This window comes from Rhinoraja longicauda, chromosome 1 (genome assembly GCF_053455715.1).
Source record: "Rhinoraja longicauda isolate Sanriku21f chromosome 1, sRhiLon1.1, whole genome shotgun sequence".
Classification (NCBI taxonomy): Eukaryota; Metazoa; Chordata; class Chondrichthyes; order Rajiformes; family Arhynchobatidae; genus Rhinoraja; species Rhinoraja longicauda.
Window position 1 is genome coordinate 86372836 of NC_135953.1, and position 14833 is coordinate 86387668.

Genomic DNA, 14833 nt, shown 5'->3' on the forward strand with positions numbered 1-14833 from the left:
GTGTTTGAAAGAAACGGCTTGGAAACTGGCCCTTCAGCCCACTGAGTCCATGCTGACCATTGATCACCCGTTCACTCTAGTACTTTGTTATCACACTTTCATGCACACACTACACACTCGGGGCAATTGATGGGCCAATTAACCTACAGATCCACATGTCTTTACGGTGTGGGATGAAACCAGAGCATCCTGAGGAAACCTACATGGTCATGAGGAATGTGCAAACCACGCAGACAGAACCCAAGGATGAGGCCTTTTATCTCATTTAATGTGCAATTAATAATTTACCTGCTCTCATTGATGGTTTTAAATTCACCATTTACATGCTTTAAATTCTAGGTTAAATGCTTTACCTTTTACCGTTTACATGCTTTAATCCCCTGTCTATATGTATTGTAATGCACTGTCTAATTGTATTGTACTGTATCGTATTGTACTGCATTGTCATCCCCTGTCTAAATGTTTTGCATTTGTATTGCACTATGGCCCTCTGTTTCGTCCCATTCGTTGCGTGATCTGTAAGGAGTGGAATGATAAATAAACTAAACTAATCAAACCTGGCTCTCTGGCACTAATACAGCAGCTCTACCAGCTCCACCACTTTTCATTCTATAAACTACAATCTGTAATTTGAAGAGAAAAATAATTGAGTAATTTATAGAAATATAAAAAATAGGTGCAGGAGTAGGCCATTCGGCCCTTCGAACCTGCACCGCCATTCAATATGATCATGGCTGATCATCCAACTCAGTATCCCGTACCTGCCTTCTCTCCATACCCCCGATCCCTTTAGCCACAAGGGCCACATCTAACTCCCTCTTAAATATAGCCATTGAACTGGCCTCAACTACCTTCTGTGGCAGAGAATTCCACAGATTCACCACTCTCTGTGTGAAAAAAAACTTTCTCATCTCGGTCCTAAAAGACTTCCCCCTTATCCTTAAACTGTGACTCCTTGTTCTGGACTTCCCCAACATCGGGAACAATCTTCCTGCATCTAGCCTGTCCAACCCCTTAAGAATTTTGTAAGTTTCTATAAGATCCCCCCTCTTTAGTTTCTTTAGTTATTCTATATCAATAGATTTGCAATCACATTTGACTCTATATTTTCAAGAATAATTATACTTCATGTACTTGGTTTGCAATTTAAGATATCTTATTTTAATGGTGGCTGTCTGATGCCACCACCTGGTAACAGTTGGAACTGCAATTCAATATAGTTTAAACATTCTGGATGGTTGCAATTTTAGTATTCATTTTGAGTCGATTCAAGTATATTGTGATATGTGCAAGTGATCTGAGGTAGTTACAACAAAAGTTTTGCTCATAGCATCATCACAGGCATGTAGACTCAGACAACACAATTATAAACTATACATAATTGTACAAGATTTGGGCGGCACGGTGGTGAGCGGGACAGTTGCTGCCTTACAACCCAAGAGTCCCGGGTCCTATCCTGACTACGGGTGCTGTCTGCACGGAGTTTGTATGTTCTCCCAGTGACTTGCGTGGGTTTTCTCCGGGAAAATTGTCCCTAGTGTGTGTAGGATAGTGTAAGTGTGCAGGGATCGTTTGTCGGCACGGACTTGGTGGGCCGAAGGGCCTGTTTCCGCACTATATCTCTAAATTAAACTAGTGAGTTGGTGAGACTGAGTACTGTATGCAGTTCTGATCACTCGGATTATAGGAAGAACTTCATCAAGTTGGAATAGCTGCAGAAGAGATTCACCAGGATGTTACCTGCGCTTGTGAACGTGTATTATAGGGAAAAGTTGGAAAGGCTGGGATTTTTTTCTTTGAAGGGCAGAAGGCTGAGAGGAGTCGCTATTGAGGTGCACAGTCTCATGAGGGGCATGGATAAAGTGAATATTTTTTCCCCAGGGAAGAAGAATCTAAAACTAGAGGGCATTGGCTTAAGGTTGGAGGGGAGAGATTTACGAGGGAATCTTCGGGGCAATCTTATCCATCGGTAGTTTGTAGCTGTTATGAGTTGCCAGAGGAAACTATAGAACTGGATACAACTATGATCCCAAAAGGCATTTGGACAGAAATGGACAGGAAGGGGTTTGAGAGCTATGGGCCACATGCGGGCAAATGGGATTAGACTAGTATGCCACTTGGTGGCCATGGACAAAATAGGCTGAAGACCCTGTTGCCGTGCTGTATAGCTCCTTGACTTTAAGACAGGGTGAAAAGAAAAAGATGAGTTCGAAAACACAATTGGAAAACTAGTCCATGATAAGAGCTAGCCCATGGTGTTCCTTTAGTAAAGTATTAGGATTGTGCAGGACAGTTGAAGAATTGGGTGTTTGTAGAAAAGTAGCTGACAATGAATGCTGTGGTGAGGGTGTTCAGGCTTCTGTACTTTCTTCCAGATGGTAGAAGTAAGAAGAGGGCATAGCCTGGATTCTGGGGATCCTTGATTGGTGGATATGCCATCTTGAGGCGGTGCATCATGTAGATGCTTTCAATGTGGGGAGGGCTGTGTGTGCGGTACCCTCTCTGCACCCACTTGTGTTCCTCCGCATTGAATCTGGCCATGGTGCAACTAGTCAGCATACTTTATATGGTATGTCTGTATAAGTCATAGAGAGAGAGTCCTACAGCACAGAAAGAGGCCCTTCGGCCCATCGTGTCCGCGCCGCCCGTTACCAAACACAGTCTAATTTTAATCCCATTTTCCCGCATTTGGACCGTAGCCCTGAATGTTGTAGCATTTCAAGTGCCCATCCAAATGCCTCTTAAACGTTGTGAGTGTTCCCGCCTCCACCACCACCCCAGGCAGTGAGTTCCAGACTCCAACCACCCTCTGGGTGAAAAAGTTCTTTCTCACATCCCCCCGAAACCTCCCTCCCCTTACCCTGTATCTATGTCCCCTCGTTGTTGATTGCCTATAAGTTTGTTAAAGTATTTAGTGACATGCAGTATCTCTTTTTGCTTCTAAGAAAGTGGAATCGCTGGCATGCCTAATTCATGATTACATCTTTGTACAGGGACCATGCCTGGTCATCTCAGATGTTAACACCAAGGAAGTTGAAGCTGCTAACTTTCTCCAACACCCCACCAATTAAAACTGGCATGCGGTCTCTGGCCTTCACTTTAATGAAGTCAGCGATTAGTTCTGTGTTTTTTGTACATTGGACAAAAGGTTGCAACACCCTCAACCAGATGTTCTTTATCTTTCCTGTATGCTGAGTTAGCACCACCCATGATCCTCGTTGATGAATCTGTGGATGCCATTAGAGCTGTGCTTGGTCACAGTCGTGGGTGTAAGTAGTAGAGGAATGGGCTTAGCAAGAAACTGAGGTGTACCTGTGGTGCTGGTCACTGAGCAGGAGATGTTGTTATTGATCAGCACTGATTGAAGAAGTCGGGGATCCGGTTACAAAGGGAAGTAGAGAGGTCCAGGTCTTGGAGCTTGTTGATTAGTTTAGAAGGGGTGATGGTGTTTAACGCCGAGCTTTTGTTGATAGGCCTGACGCTTATGTTCCTATTGTTCAGATAGTCCAGAACAAAATAGAGAGCCAGTGAGATAGCATCTGCTTTGACGTGTTGTGGCAAAAGGCAAATTGAAGTGGATTCAGGTTTAATTTCGAGATACAACGTGGAAATAGGTCCTTCATCCCACCGAGTCCATGGTGAGCATCGATCAACCTTTCGCACTAGTTCTATGTTATCCCAATTTTGCATCCGTTAAAAACAAAACTTGCCCTGCATTAAACTTCCCCCTCTCACCTTTTGGCTTTGCTCTCTAGTGTTGGACATTTCCACCTTGGGGAAAAAGGTTCTGATTGTCTATCTATGCCTCATAAGTTTACATCCTTCTATCAAGCCTCCCCTCAATCTCTGAAGTTCCAGAGAAAACAATCCAAGTCTAACTAACGTCTCACGGTGGCCAAATGCAGGCAGCATTCTGGAAAACTACCTGCACTCTCTCTAAAGCCACCACTTCTTCCCTGTAATGGGATGACCAAAACTGTTTTATTAAACTGAAAATATAAAATTGCTGGAGAGAAGGAATAGGTGACGTTTCGGGTCGAGACCTTTCTTCAGACCCGAAACGTCACCCATTCCTTCTCTCCAGTGATGCTGCCCGGCCATTGTGTTGCTCCAGATTTTGTGTCTGCCTTCGATTTAAACCAGCATCTTCAGTTCTTTCCTACGCAATGTAAAATTGCTGATGGAAAGAGGTGAGGGGGATTAACCATGGTATTATTGATTATGGAATATTGAAAGCAAAGCAAATGGTGAGGAAATGTCCTTTCATAAAGTTACACATAGTGAAGAAATGTAATTTGTAATTTGAACAGTGCCGGTCAAGAGTTAAACTGTACATCTGAGTAAATGCATGTTTCAATTATTACTTTTACTATTTAGCTCACAGGACTCCTCGTAAGGGCTGCAAAACGAGTTCAGATCAATGTTTATGTTGAACAAGTGATCGAATTTCGGTAAGTAAACTTTGAAATGTTGTGAAGCATGCTGGTTTGGAGATGAAGGTTTTGTGGAAAATAACTATCAACATATTTATTTCCCTTTTGCTTCTGCAAAAACAGAATTGATGAAATTTGATTCCTAACAATTAGAGATGGGTTTTGCTTTCTGTTTGTTTCCATAAACCTGCAAGAGGAATTTACAAAAGGGAAAGCTTATGTTTGCATCAGTTTTATTGTGAATCAGGTTTTGAAGGTTTTCTCAGTTACCGTTTTCATCAAAGCTTTAGAAGCTTATTTTGAAACCAACATAACATAACATAACATAACAACACTTTATTGTCACTTGGCTTTTTACACCGAACGAAATTTCAGCAGTCACACAAAACACAGCAAAAAAGAAAAGAACACAGGACACCCGACCCCAACACAAACATCCATCACAGTGACTCCAAACACCCCCTCACTGTGATGGAGGCAACAAAACTTCCCCTCTCTTCCCCCCGCACCCACGGACAGGCAGCTCGACCCCTACCGAGGCAAACGACACGCACAGCCCCCGCAAGGGGATGGAAGGCCCCGCGGCCGAGCCGCCCTGGGCACCGAAACGTCCCGCGGCCGCACCGGGCGATGTTAAGTCCAGCGGCCGAGCCGCACCGGGCACTGAAACGTCCCTCTTTGTACTGAAAACTTCAGTAGATTGTAACGGTCTCACTATCCTGCATTGTTTACTATTGTTAATGATTTAGCTATACTCTTTGTCCTAAACTTTGGGCACCATCTTTATCTATTTTTGAAAGATGGCATCAGCGACAGTGCAAAGTTTTTTTGGTACTTTATTGGAATGCTAACATAGATTTTTGTTTTCTTCTGTTGTCCAGAGTGGAATTTGACCCACAATCTATTACTGAAGTTGGGGTTCTACCAGCTGTGCTGCATCTAACTGATAGGAATAAAGTTGGCGGATGGGGAAAATGCTTAATCAGCTCATCATGTTTATTGGCTTTTTTGTTTGAACTGTGTGTCAGAAATGAGAAGGGTGTGTTGAGTTGATGACTGCCATTCATCATGGATGGGAGGGGAGTGGTTGCAGGAAGGGCACTCGGAAGGAGAGTATGGACATGTCAGAGCTGCAACAGAAACAAGCAGAGCACTAGAGTTTAGAAGGATGAGAGGGGATCTTATAGAGACATATAAAATTATAAAGGACTGGAGAAGCTAGATGCAGGAAAAATGTTCCCAATGTTGGGGAAGTCCAGAACCAGGAGCCACAGTCTTGGAATAAAGGGGAGGCCATTTAAAACTGAGGTGAGAAGGAACTTTTTCACCCAGAGAGTTGTGAATTTGTGGAATTTTCTGCCACAGAGGGAAGTGAAGGCCAAATCACTATGAATTTAAGAGAGAGTTAGATAGAGCTCTGGGGGCTAATGGAATCAAGAGATACGGGGAGAAGTTGGGCACAGGTTATTGATTGTGGATGATCAGCCATGATCAAAATGTATGGCGGTGCTGGCTCAAAGGGCCAAATGGCCTCCTCCTGCACCTATTTTCTATGTTTCTATAATGTTGGCCTTTATAGTCGAGAGGAAACATTTTGATTTTAATACCGGGGGTGCTTATAATGAATTTGTAAAACTTCAAACTTTCGCCACAATAAAGAAAGGCAGCAGTTGTATGGGAACCGTATTGCTCAACATGTGTCTGCCATCTTGGATAAACTACATTTTGCTTTTCTACCAACCTCTCTTTTTGTTTTGGTAACAGGAGTCTGTCTACCATTTGCTCGTTTTTGCCAATTAATGGGATTGTGATTGATCTAACTTCACACATTTGTTCTTTTTTCCCTCAATTGCCTTTATTATTTTTGGTTAACAAGATTTATTGATTTTAAATTGACCTTATTTCATAAAATGCAATTTTATCAACTACATGGCAGAGAACTGTACGGTATGGATGGAGGTTATCAGAATTTGTCCTGGCTTCTTTGTCGAACAATCCATTTGGTTCCCTTCCTACCCCTGCCTATTCTGTAAATCAATATTTTTTTAAGGGCCTGTCAATTTCTTTTAAAAACCCTGATTTTATTTTTGTTTCAACCACTGTTGCAGGTTGAATGTTCCAGAGCATTGCCATTTACTGCATGATCAGGTTTTTCCCTCTACTGTTATAATTTTGTTCATCATTCCCAATCTGTATTTCCCCGCTCCTTGAATCAGCCGCGAAAGGCATTGGTTTTCTTTTATTTACCCAAAGAAACTTGTTACGATCTTATACACCTCAAATCTCAATGCTGTAGAAAGACCAACCACAGCTTCTGGAGTCTAACCTTGATGCTAAATTCCCTCATCCCTAGAGCCATTGTGATACATTTCTTATGGAACCCTCTGTTTAAAATGTAATTCACCTGGTGTCTGTGGTGATATTTCCTGGTTTCATGGTGGCGCAGCGGTAGAGTTGCTGCCTTACAGCGACTGCAGCGCTGGAGCCCTGGGTTCTTTCCCGACTACAGGTGCTGTCTGTACGGAGTTTGTACGTTCTCCCCGTGACCTGTGTGGGTTTTCTCCGAGATCTTCGGTTTCCTCCCACACTCCAAAGACGTACAGGTATGTAGGTTAATTGGCTTGGTAAATGTAAAAATTGACCCTAGTGGGTGTAGGATAATGTTAATATGTGGGGATCACTGGTCGGAGCGAACCCAGTGGGCCGAAGGGCCTGTTACCGCGCTGTATCTCTAAAATAAAATGAACTCTGTAAAGAACTAGCATTCATTTTTTTTGAAACTATACATCAAAGTTCTGGATGCAACATTTTTCATGAAAATGTAAACCATTTCATTCACTACCATGCTGTAAATAACTTTTATCCTGATAGATCATTCGATATATTGAGTATAATATTAATATCAGCGGTGTACCAACTGATGGATTTTTTACATTGGTTATGTGGCTCTTCAAAATGATAAGGATTACACTCCCCTTTAATGTAGCATTTTCTTATCAATGGTTGTAATTTCTAAGGCAGACTAGTTTTCTAAACCTCTATAACAATCTGTAGAATAAATTAATGTCTCAAATTGTCATATTTTAATACCCGCTTGCCTTATACATTGGATCCTTCATCCTTTTTATATGCAGTTTGGCCACAATTCCTGAATAATCGAACTATCTGGTAGCTGGCATGTTTTTTGATTTTAGGTCTTTGACCCTTGAACCGTGGTTAATCAATGTGCTGATAAACAAAATTTTGAATATTTAATCTAATATATGACTCTTGATAGGTGAGTGGGTAAGTGGCAGATGAAATTCTTTCAGGAGTTGAGATGAAGCATTTGAGGAAGGTAAAAAGCAAGACACTCTGCAATAAGTAACTCATGTGGAAGGGTAAACAGGACCATTGCTCAAGAAATGTGGACGGGAAATTCGATAAAGTGGTTTATAGACAATAGGTGCAGTAGGCCATTCAGCCCTTCGAACCAGCACCGCCATTCAATGCGATCATGGCTGATCACTCTCAATCAGTACCCCGTTCCTGCCTTCTCCCCATACCCCCTCACTCCGCTATCCTTAAGAGCTCTATCCAGCTCTCTCTTGAAAGCATCAAACGAACTGGCCTCCACTGCCTTCTGAGGCAGAGAATTCCACACCTTCACCACTCTCTGACTGAAAAAGTTCTTCCTCATCTCTGTTCTAAATGGCCTACCCCTTATTCTTAAACTGTGGCCCCTTGTTCTGGACTCCCCCAACATTGGGAACATGTTTCCTGCCTCTAATGTGTCCAATCCCCTAATTATCTTATATGTTTCAATAAGATCCCCCCATATACATGGTTTGAATGTAAACAATTTTTCAAGCTGTCTTTATTGGCTGAGCAATGATAATGAGGGCAGGATTAGTTAGGATGGATACGATTATTTAATCGTAGGAAGGATGTGAGACATTCCAGAGAAGACCTGCCAAGATTTAGAACATTTTATTTGAGGAATGATCGAATGAGGTGAGTGGAGAGGGAAAATTGAAGGAGGGAAAAAGTAGTATTTATTGCAAGAAAGAGGTGTCAATGGGTTTCAATCATAAACACAATAGGTGTTTGCCTATCCCACAATAGGCAACCAGAGGCTTTCTGAAACTTGGAGTGGAAGATGTAAGAGAAATATCTACAACTTCGTAACTATTCTACTTTATTTCCACAGTCAGACTGGGAATGTTCAATCGCTGGTCTTTCCTGTAATGTATCTGAATGAGGTAAGGCCATTTCAAATTATTGGCCTGAAATTGTTTGTATCTAAGATGCAAATATTGTTGCAACGGTACCATCTGAGGCTGTATAGCTTTCCAGAAAACTTTCCTTCACCATCGCCACTGATCCCAGAATCCCTCTGTGCAGAATCCTCTTTCTCAATGCAAGGGGCACAGTTTGCATTCATGGCTCTATTGCTCAATTTACTCATGTCACTGTTTCCTAACTGCCCTCTAATAAACTACCCCGTAAGTTGGGTACAACTAATTATAGAGCTACAGACTTGAGATTTTCCCCATCAGTTATCACCTTGGTAAAAATTAGCAAGTGCTATTTGCTTTGTACTATTTATAAGCTTAACACTTTGATAATTGCATATGTAGTCCTTGGGGGGCTGGGAATAGCCATTGGGATGTGTCTTATGACATGCAATATCCTCCAATTGTTAGGTAGATTGAAACTTATGCGCTCTTCTCTCCCATTATAAAATATTTAACCTTGTCAGTGATTTCAGTGCAGACCAACCCCAGTCCCAAACTCCAACCCAAACATGCTGGTATTCATTGTGCCCTACCTATTTTAAGAATGATTCCAAACCCCTTTCTATCACTGTGGCTTTTGGGTCCATAACATTACTTATATATGTGCCCCTGCTTCATGACTTAATGCTCGGACTCTGTCTCTTGCTGCCACAACCCACCCAATAAGCCTTCCATCAGCTGCTCACCCATTGCTGCTTATGTTGCCCTGCTGTGTTGGTATCCCTTGCCCAAAAGCTTCAGCCATAGGGATCTCACTTGTACATCATCTGTTTAAATCACTCCTAATATTTTTCTTTATGGCTATAATGCTATTTTTAACTGATTGTTACCTTTGCAAAAAATTTCATGCAAGTCGGTGTTTAGTTGAGTGTAGTGAATTCTGCTCAAAGGAAATGACGTGCAAGCAATTAATTACAGAAACTTAGCAAAATCATTGCAAATCATTCCAGAAATTCAGTCACAGGTTACTTCTGCCTTTTTTGCTGTATTGATACATTTTTACTTTTACTTTGATCAAAACAGCTTTTTAGCTCAAATTAATTGTGGATTAGCCATCATTCTAATCTGCCTATATTAAAAGTAGTAAAAGGACACATGCACTGGAATAACTCAACAGGTCAGGCCGCATCTCTGGAGAACATGGATAGGTGACATTTTGGGTTGAGGCCCTTTAGACTGATTAAACTTAGAAATGGTAACGGTCAACTTGATCAAATTTCCCACATAGGAATTCTATTTGGGTTGTTTGTTTCCATTGATTAATCTTAAAACTATGATTTAAAACTAGAAGGGAAAGTTCTGGCAAAAATCGTCCTCAGCACCCCTACCTGCACACCAACACTTAGTTCCGCATCCCAGTGTGACCTTGGATAATCGTGTAGAAGTCTTGAAGTTCGTAACCTTAAATATTATAACCGATTGTGATTCGATTTGGGACAAAATGCTGTCTGGAATGGTTTTGAGTATCTAACAGGAACTAATAAAATTTGAAAACCTGGCAAATGAACAAAACTACATTATTTTTAAGTAGTTAAGACCGTGACATGATCCTAAGGCTATCACAAGGTATCACAAATCAGTCTGAAGAAGGGTCTCGACCCGAAACGTCATCCATTCCTTCTCTCCTGAGATGCTGCCTGACCCGCTGAGTTACTCCAGCTTTTTGTGATACCTTCGATTTGTACCAGCATCTGCAGTTATTTTCCTACATATGATCCTAAGGCTAATTTGAAATGACTGAACTGACTACAAAGGAGACTACATTATGAATAAAGAATGCATTACACTCGATAGGAGGAAGTTCAAATGAATGATTGCTTCACTTAGAACAACTGTTTGGGCTCCTGGATGGTGGGAAGGGAATAGGTAATAGGGTGGTGTTTTGATCTGTTGAGAACATGGTATTGTGTCTGTTACCATATGTGGTTACTGGTTTAATCTTCCCCTGTGAACCTTTCTTGCTACAGAGCGTTTTGATTGATGACTCATCTGCTGCGAAGTTGAATTCCATTATCCTGCAGACAGAAGTGGTGACTGCAATTCCATTTATGATGATGGGTCTAGGGATTCTCTTTGGGTTGATCTTCATCATACTTGCATGCACTAATCGCGAGGTGAGTATTGCATTGTGTAATAAATGGGAACTTGATGAGGCCATGTGGCTCTTTGAGCCTGCCCTGCCATTCATTAAGTTTATTGTTAGAGAATTTCAAAGATTCCCAAAGCATTCGGCAAAATAAATCTTCCCGTACTCTGCCTTGAATCTAAAAACCATGCTTCCTAGTTCTAGACTCCCATGGGGGAAAGCATCCTCCCAGCATCCATCCTGTTAAGCCCCTCTATAATCTATGTCCCAGAAAGGTCACATTTAATCTCCATAGGTCAACTTTTCAACATTTCTTCAGAAGAACTTTTACGTGGGTAATGCAAACAATGCATATCAAGCAGCATCTGTGGAGAAAGAATTGGTCAACATTTAATGACCAGCCATTAACCTGAAACCATTCCACTTGCGAATCAACCTAGTAAATTTCCTCCTGAACTTGAGTCCAAATATATTATTTTTCAAGTAAGGAGAACAAAAGTGAGTTCATAACTCAAACGTATCTCACTGATGTCCATAATTTCCCTACTGCACCATATGCACCATATCCTTTGCAACTAAAACTGATGTTCCTTTTATCACCCTGATTATTATTTTTCTTGCATGTTAACCTGTGTTTCTTATGATTTTCATGTCTCTCTGCAGCAGTGTTTGCTTTGTTTAAACATTACCTTGATGTTCTTTGTTATTAGTAGAAAGATGATAATATTTCCATTATCAGGAAATGTTGCCACAGTTTCGTCCTTATAGAGGTTGTAAATAGTGGTGGTCCCAATGTTAATGCCGGTGACATCCCATGAAGTGTGGTTTGCTGACTTGAAAATGACTCATTTATCCCACCTCTGTTTTCTATTGGTTCACTAATATGTTATCTGTGGTAATGCATGTAAACCTCTATGTAGCGAATTATCCTTTTAATCTTTGTTTTGGATTGGAGCACATCTTTGAGAATGGTGAAGGATCTCCTTAAATATGTTCCTGCTTGTCTTCTATTTTGTCCTTAGAAACATAGAAAATAGGTGCAGGAGGAGGCCATTTAGCCCTTCGAGCCAGCACCGCCATTCATTGTGATCATGGCTGATCATCCACAATCAATAACCTGTGCCTGCCTTCTCCCGATATCCCTTGGTTCCACTAGCCCCTAGAGCTCTATCTACATCTCTCTTAAATCCATCCAGTGATTTGGCCTCTACTGCTCTCTGTGGCAGAGAATTCCACAAATTCACAACTCTCTGGGTGAAAACGTTCCATCTCACCTCAGTTTTAAATGGATAGTATTGCTTCTCATAAGGAAGGAGCACATAGCTCTTCAAAGTAATCAGAGAATGGAGTCGTGTAGACTTGAGGGTCTTCAAAGTGACGGTTACAGATGGTGTAGGAGTTGGGATTAGGGAAGCAAAAGCGACTGAGAGAAATGGAATAAGAGATTGCCAGGTAGGTGACAAGAAAGACCGGTAGGTGGTGAAAGAAGAGAGACAGACAGAAAGAATCAATTGAAGAGTGTTGTGGTTTAATCTGGAATACTGTCCACATTATAACATAGGAGACTGGCTTATAATTGATCCCAGTGTAACTCATAAATTTTACCTCAGGTTATTGCTAATCTATTAATGAAAATAAATCTAATGTATCCTTATTGCTAAATGAGATTTGAATCTTACTATTATTTGGATGGCAATTTTGGCCATCTTAAAACTATATTAGGTAAAACTAAGCCAACAAAATCGGGTGTAACTCAAGAATATGATTTTAAAAACTGTTGTGTTGAATACCATGGAATCCTGTTCTTTTATTTCCAGTATGTAACGTTAAATTATGATCAAGTTGAAAATTGTTTATTTTGCACCTAATCAACAGATGTTGGTCATGTGAGTGTATAGTAGCCTTTGACATCCAGGAATGGGAAGAGCCAGAGACCCAGTCGGATTCCCTTTAGGCAGAAGAAATACAAGCGCCCTTCCAGTTTAAAATTTATCTCCAAATCCTTTTGTGCAGGAAGTAATAACCATATTTAAGCATGAAACGAAATGATTATCTTGCTCATTAGAGATACTTTTAATGCGGCCTTTTTATATGCTTTAATGATGAAGTGTTGCACTTGTTTTTGAACAGGGAACAGAAGCGGAAAGAGCACCACTTTTGAAATCATCATAAGTATCCATGCCGCAACTCTTCAGCTGTGACAGCAAAGCAACATGTTTATTTTGGGTTTCCTTCTACATCTTCTATGGTTACAAAGGTTTTTGTGACTTAGGAACAAACTGGTCCCTGAAATTTGATGTAACTGATGTTAATTATTCAACGTGTTAAAAGTAATCACAATTTTGCAAGTTTAGTTATCAAATGGAGTTTTTAAAGCTTCAATAATGATGTGATTACCATGATTTCAAAGGAGACAGGGCACCACATCTCCATTCTTGACTACCAAGCCTAAATTATATAGATAGAAGCCTTTTGTAACTAAGTCTTATAATCTCAATCACTTATGATAATGAAGTTGCTCTAGTATAAATATTGTGCATGGCACCCTGTGGGATTTCCCCAATAACTTGCATTTTGTATATAATGGACTGGGTAATTTAACGTTTTTAACTTCTTAAGAGATAACTTCCTGTTCTTGGGTAACTTCCTATTCTGAGTGAGTTGGTTTGTCATTTTCTCATTTGCACGATCGCTCTTCTTCACCCCACCCCAACTACACATGCAGCCCTGATTGCACTCTATTTATTCTACACTGCTGAGACATTTTTTAGAGGAAAGAATCAACTTGTGATATTGGGTATTAGTTAAGTAGCACCACAATTCTAGTTTGTTCATGGGTGTAAATGCAAAACTGACTTTTGCACTCACATGAACAGATTGGTTGAATGTGATTTTTTTTCTAAACTCCCCTTCTAATCAATTCTGCATAGATCCTGTATACATGATTCCTTTAAATGTATTCCAGCCTCACATTGCCATATCATTTTTTTTAACTTGATGGAATGAGTTTTAGGAAAATTATGTCAATTATGCAGCCACCTTTAATGACTGGTGTTATTGTTTGGGTTATGGATCTAATATTGCTGAATTAAATAAGGCAGAAAATGCAATTATTGAATGGTGGTGGACCAGAAATGTTGTGGTTCAGGGTCATCTAATAAACTAATTAAATAACCTTTGCAACCAGTGGGAGATCCACCAGGCTAATTTATAATGAAGTTGGTGCCCTTTAATAATTTTGCAATCTTGAATTATCATCAGAATCCATCCATTTGTGTCTGGCTTCTGGCTAAAGATACGGAACAAAGCAACGGCAAAATTATGAATAATTTCTGGGAAAGCAGCCTCTAGTGTCATTGATTTGAAGACCCCATGCTTTCTTTCACCTGTATACTGTGCATTGGAACTCGTGGCTAAATATTAAACTCCTGTATAGTTTTATAATGAAAATGTAAAAAGATAAACAACACCCACCGTGCTATTTTAGCATTTTATGTATTTGCTGACCAATGTGTAAGATGGAACTGCAGATGCTGGTTTAAACCGAAGATAGACACAAAAAGCTGGAGTAACTCAGCGGGACAGGCAGCATCTCTGGAGAGAAGGAATAGGTGACATTTGGGTCGAGAACCTTCTTCAGTCTGAAGAAGTCTCGACCAGAAAAGTCATCCATTCCTTCTCTCCAGAGATGCTGCCTGTCCCGCTGAGTTACTCCAGCTTTTTGTGTCCAACTGCGGACCTATGTTTGGCACAACAGAATGTCCATCTTGTTCAATGTTACTGACAAAATATTAATAAATCTGTTATTCAAGTTGTTTTGTAACCATTTGTAAAATGACCATACAAAAAAAAAAAAACAATAGTTTTACAGCACAAGATTACAGCACAAGATTAAGGTTGTCTTGAATTACCATTTTCTACCGTAAGAACCAGTATCTTTATTTGTAATGGATGTGCAAATGATTTTCACCATTCTTTTTGGGGACTAGAATATTTTCAATCCCGCTGTAATTGAAATGGAATCCCATCTGCAAATC

General features: G+C 40.5%; 1 protein-coding gene across 1 annotated transcript in view; it reads left to right on the plus strand.

The window, feature by feature from the left end:
- Positions 1-14607, plus strand: part of LOC144594849 (lysosome membrane protein 2-like) — a 32291-nt gene extending 17684 nt beyond the window's left edge. The window contains exons 9-12 of the mRNA XM_078401763.1: positions 4378-4451; positions 8623-8674; positions 10678-10824; positions 12927-14607. Of these exons, the coding sequence (XP_078257889.1) occupies positions 4378-4451; positions 8623-8674; positions 10678-10824; positions 12927-12968 (315 nt within the window). The 3' untranslated portion in view covers positions 12969-14607. The remainder of the gene's footprint in view (positions 1-4377; positions 4452-8622; positions 8675-10677; positions 10825-12926) is intronic.
- Positions 14608-14833: the final 226 nt, after the last annotated feature.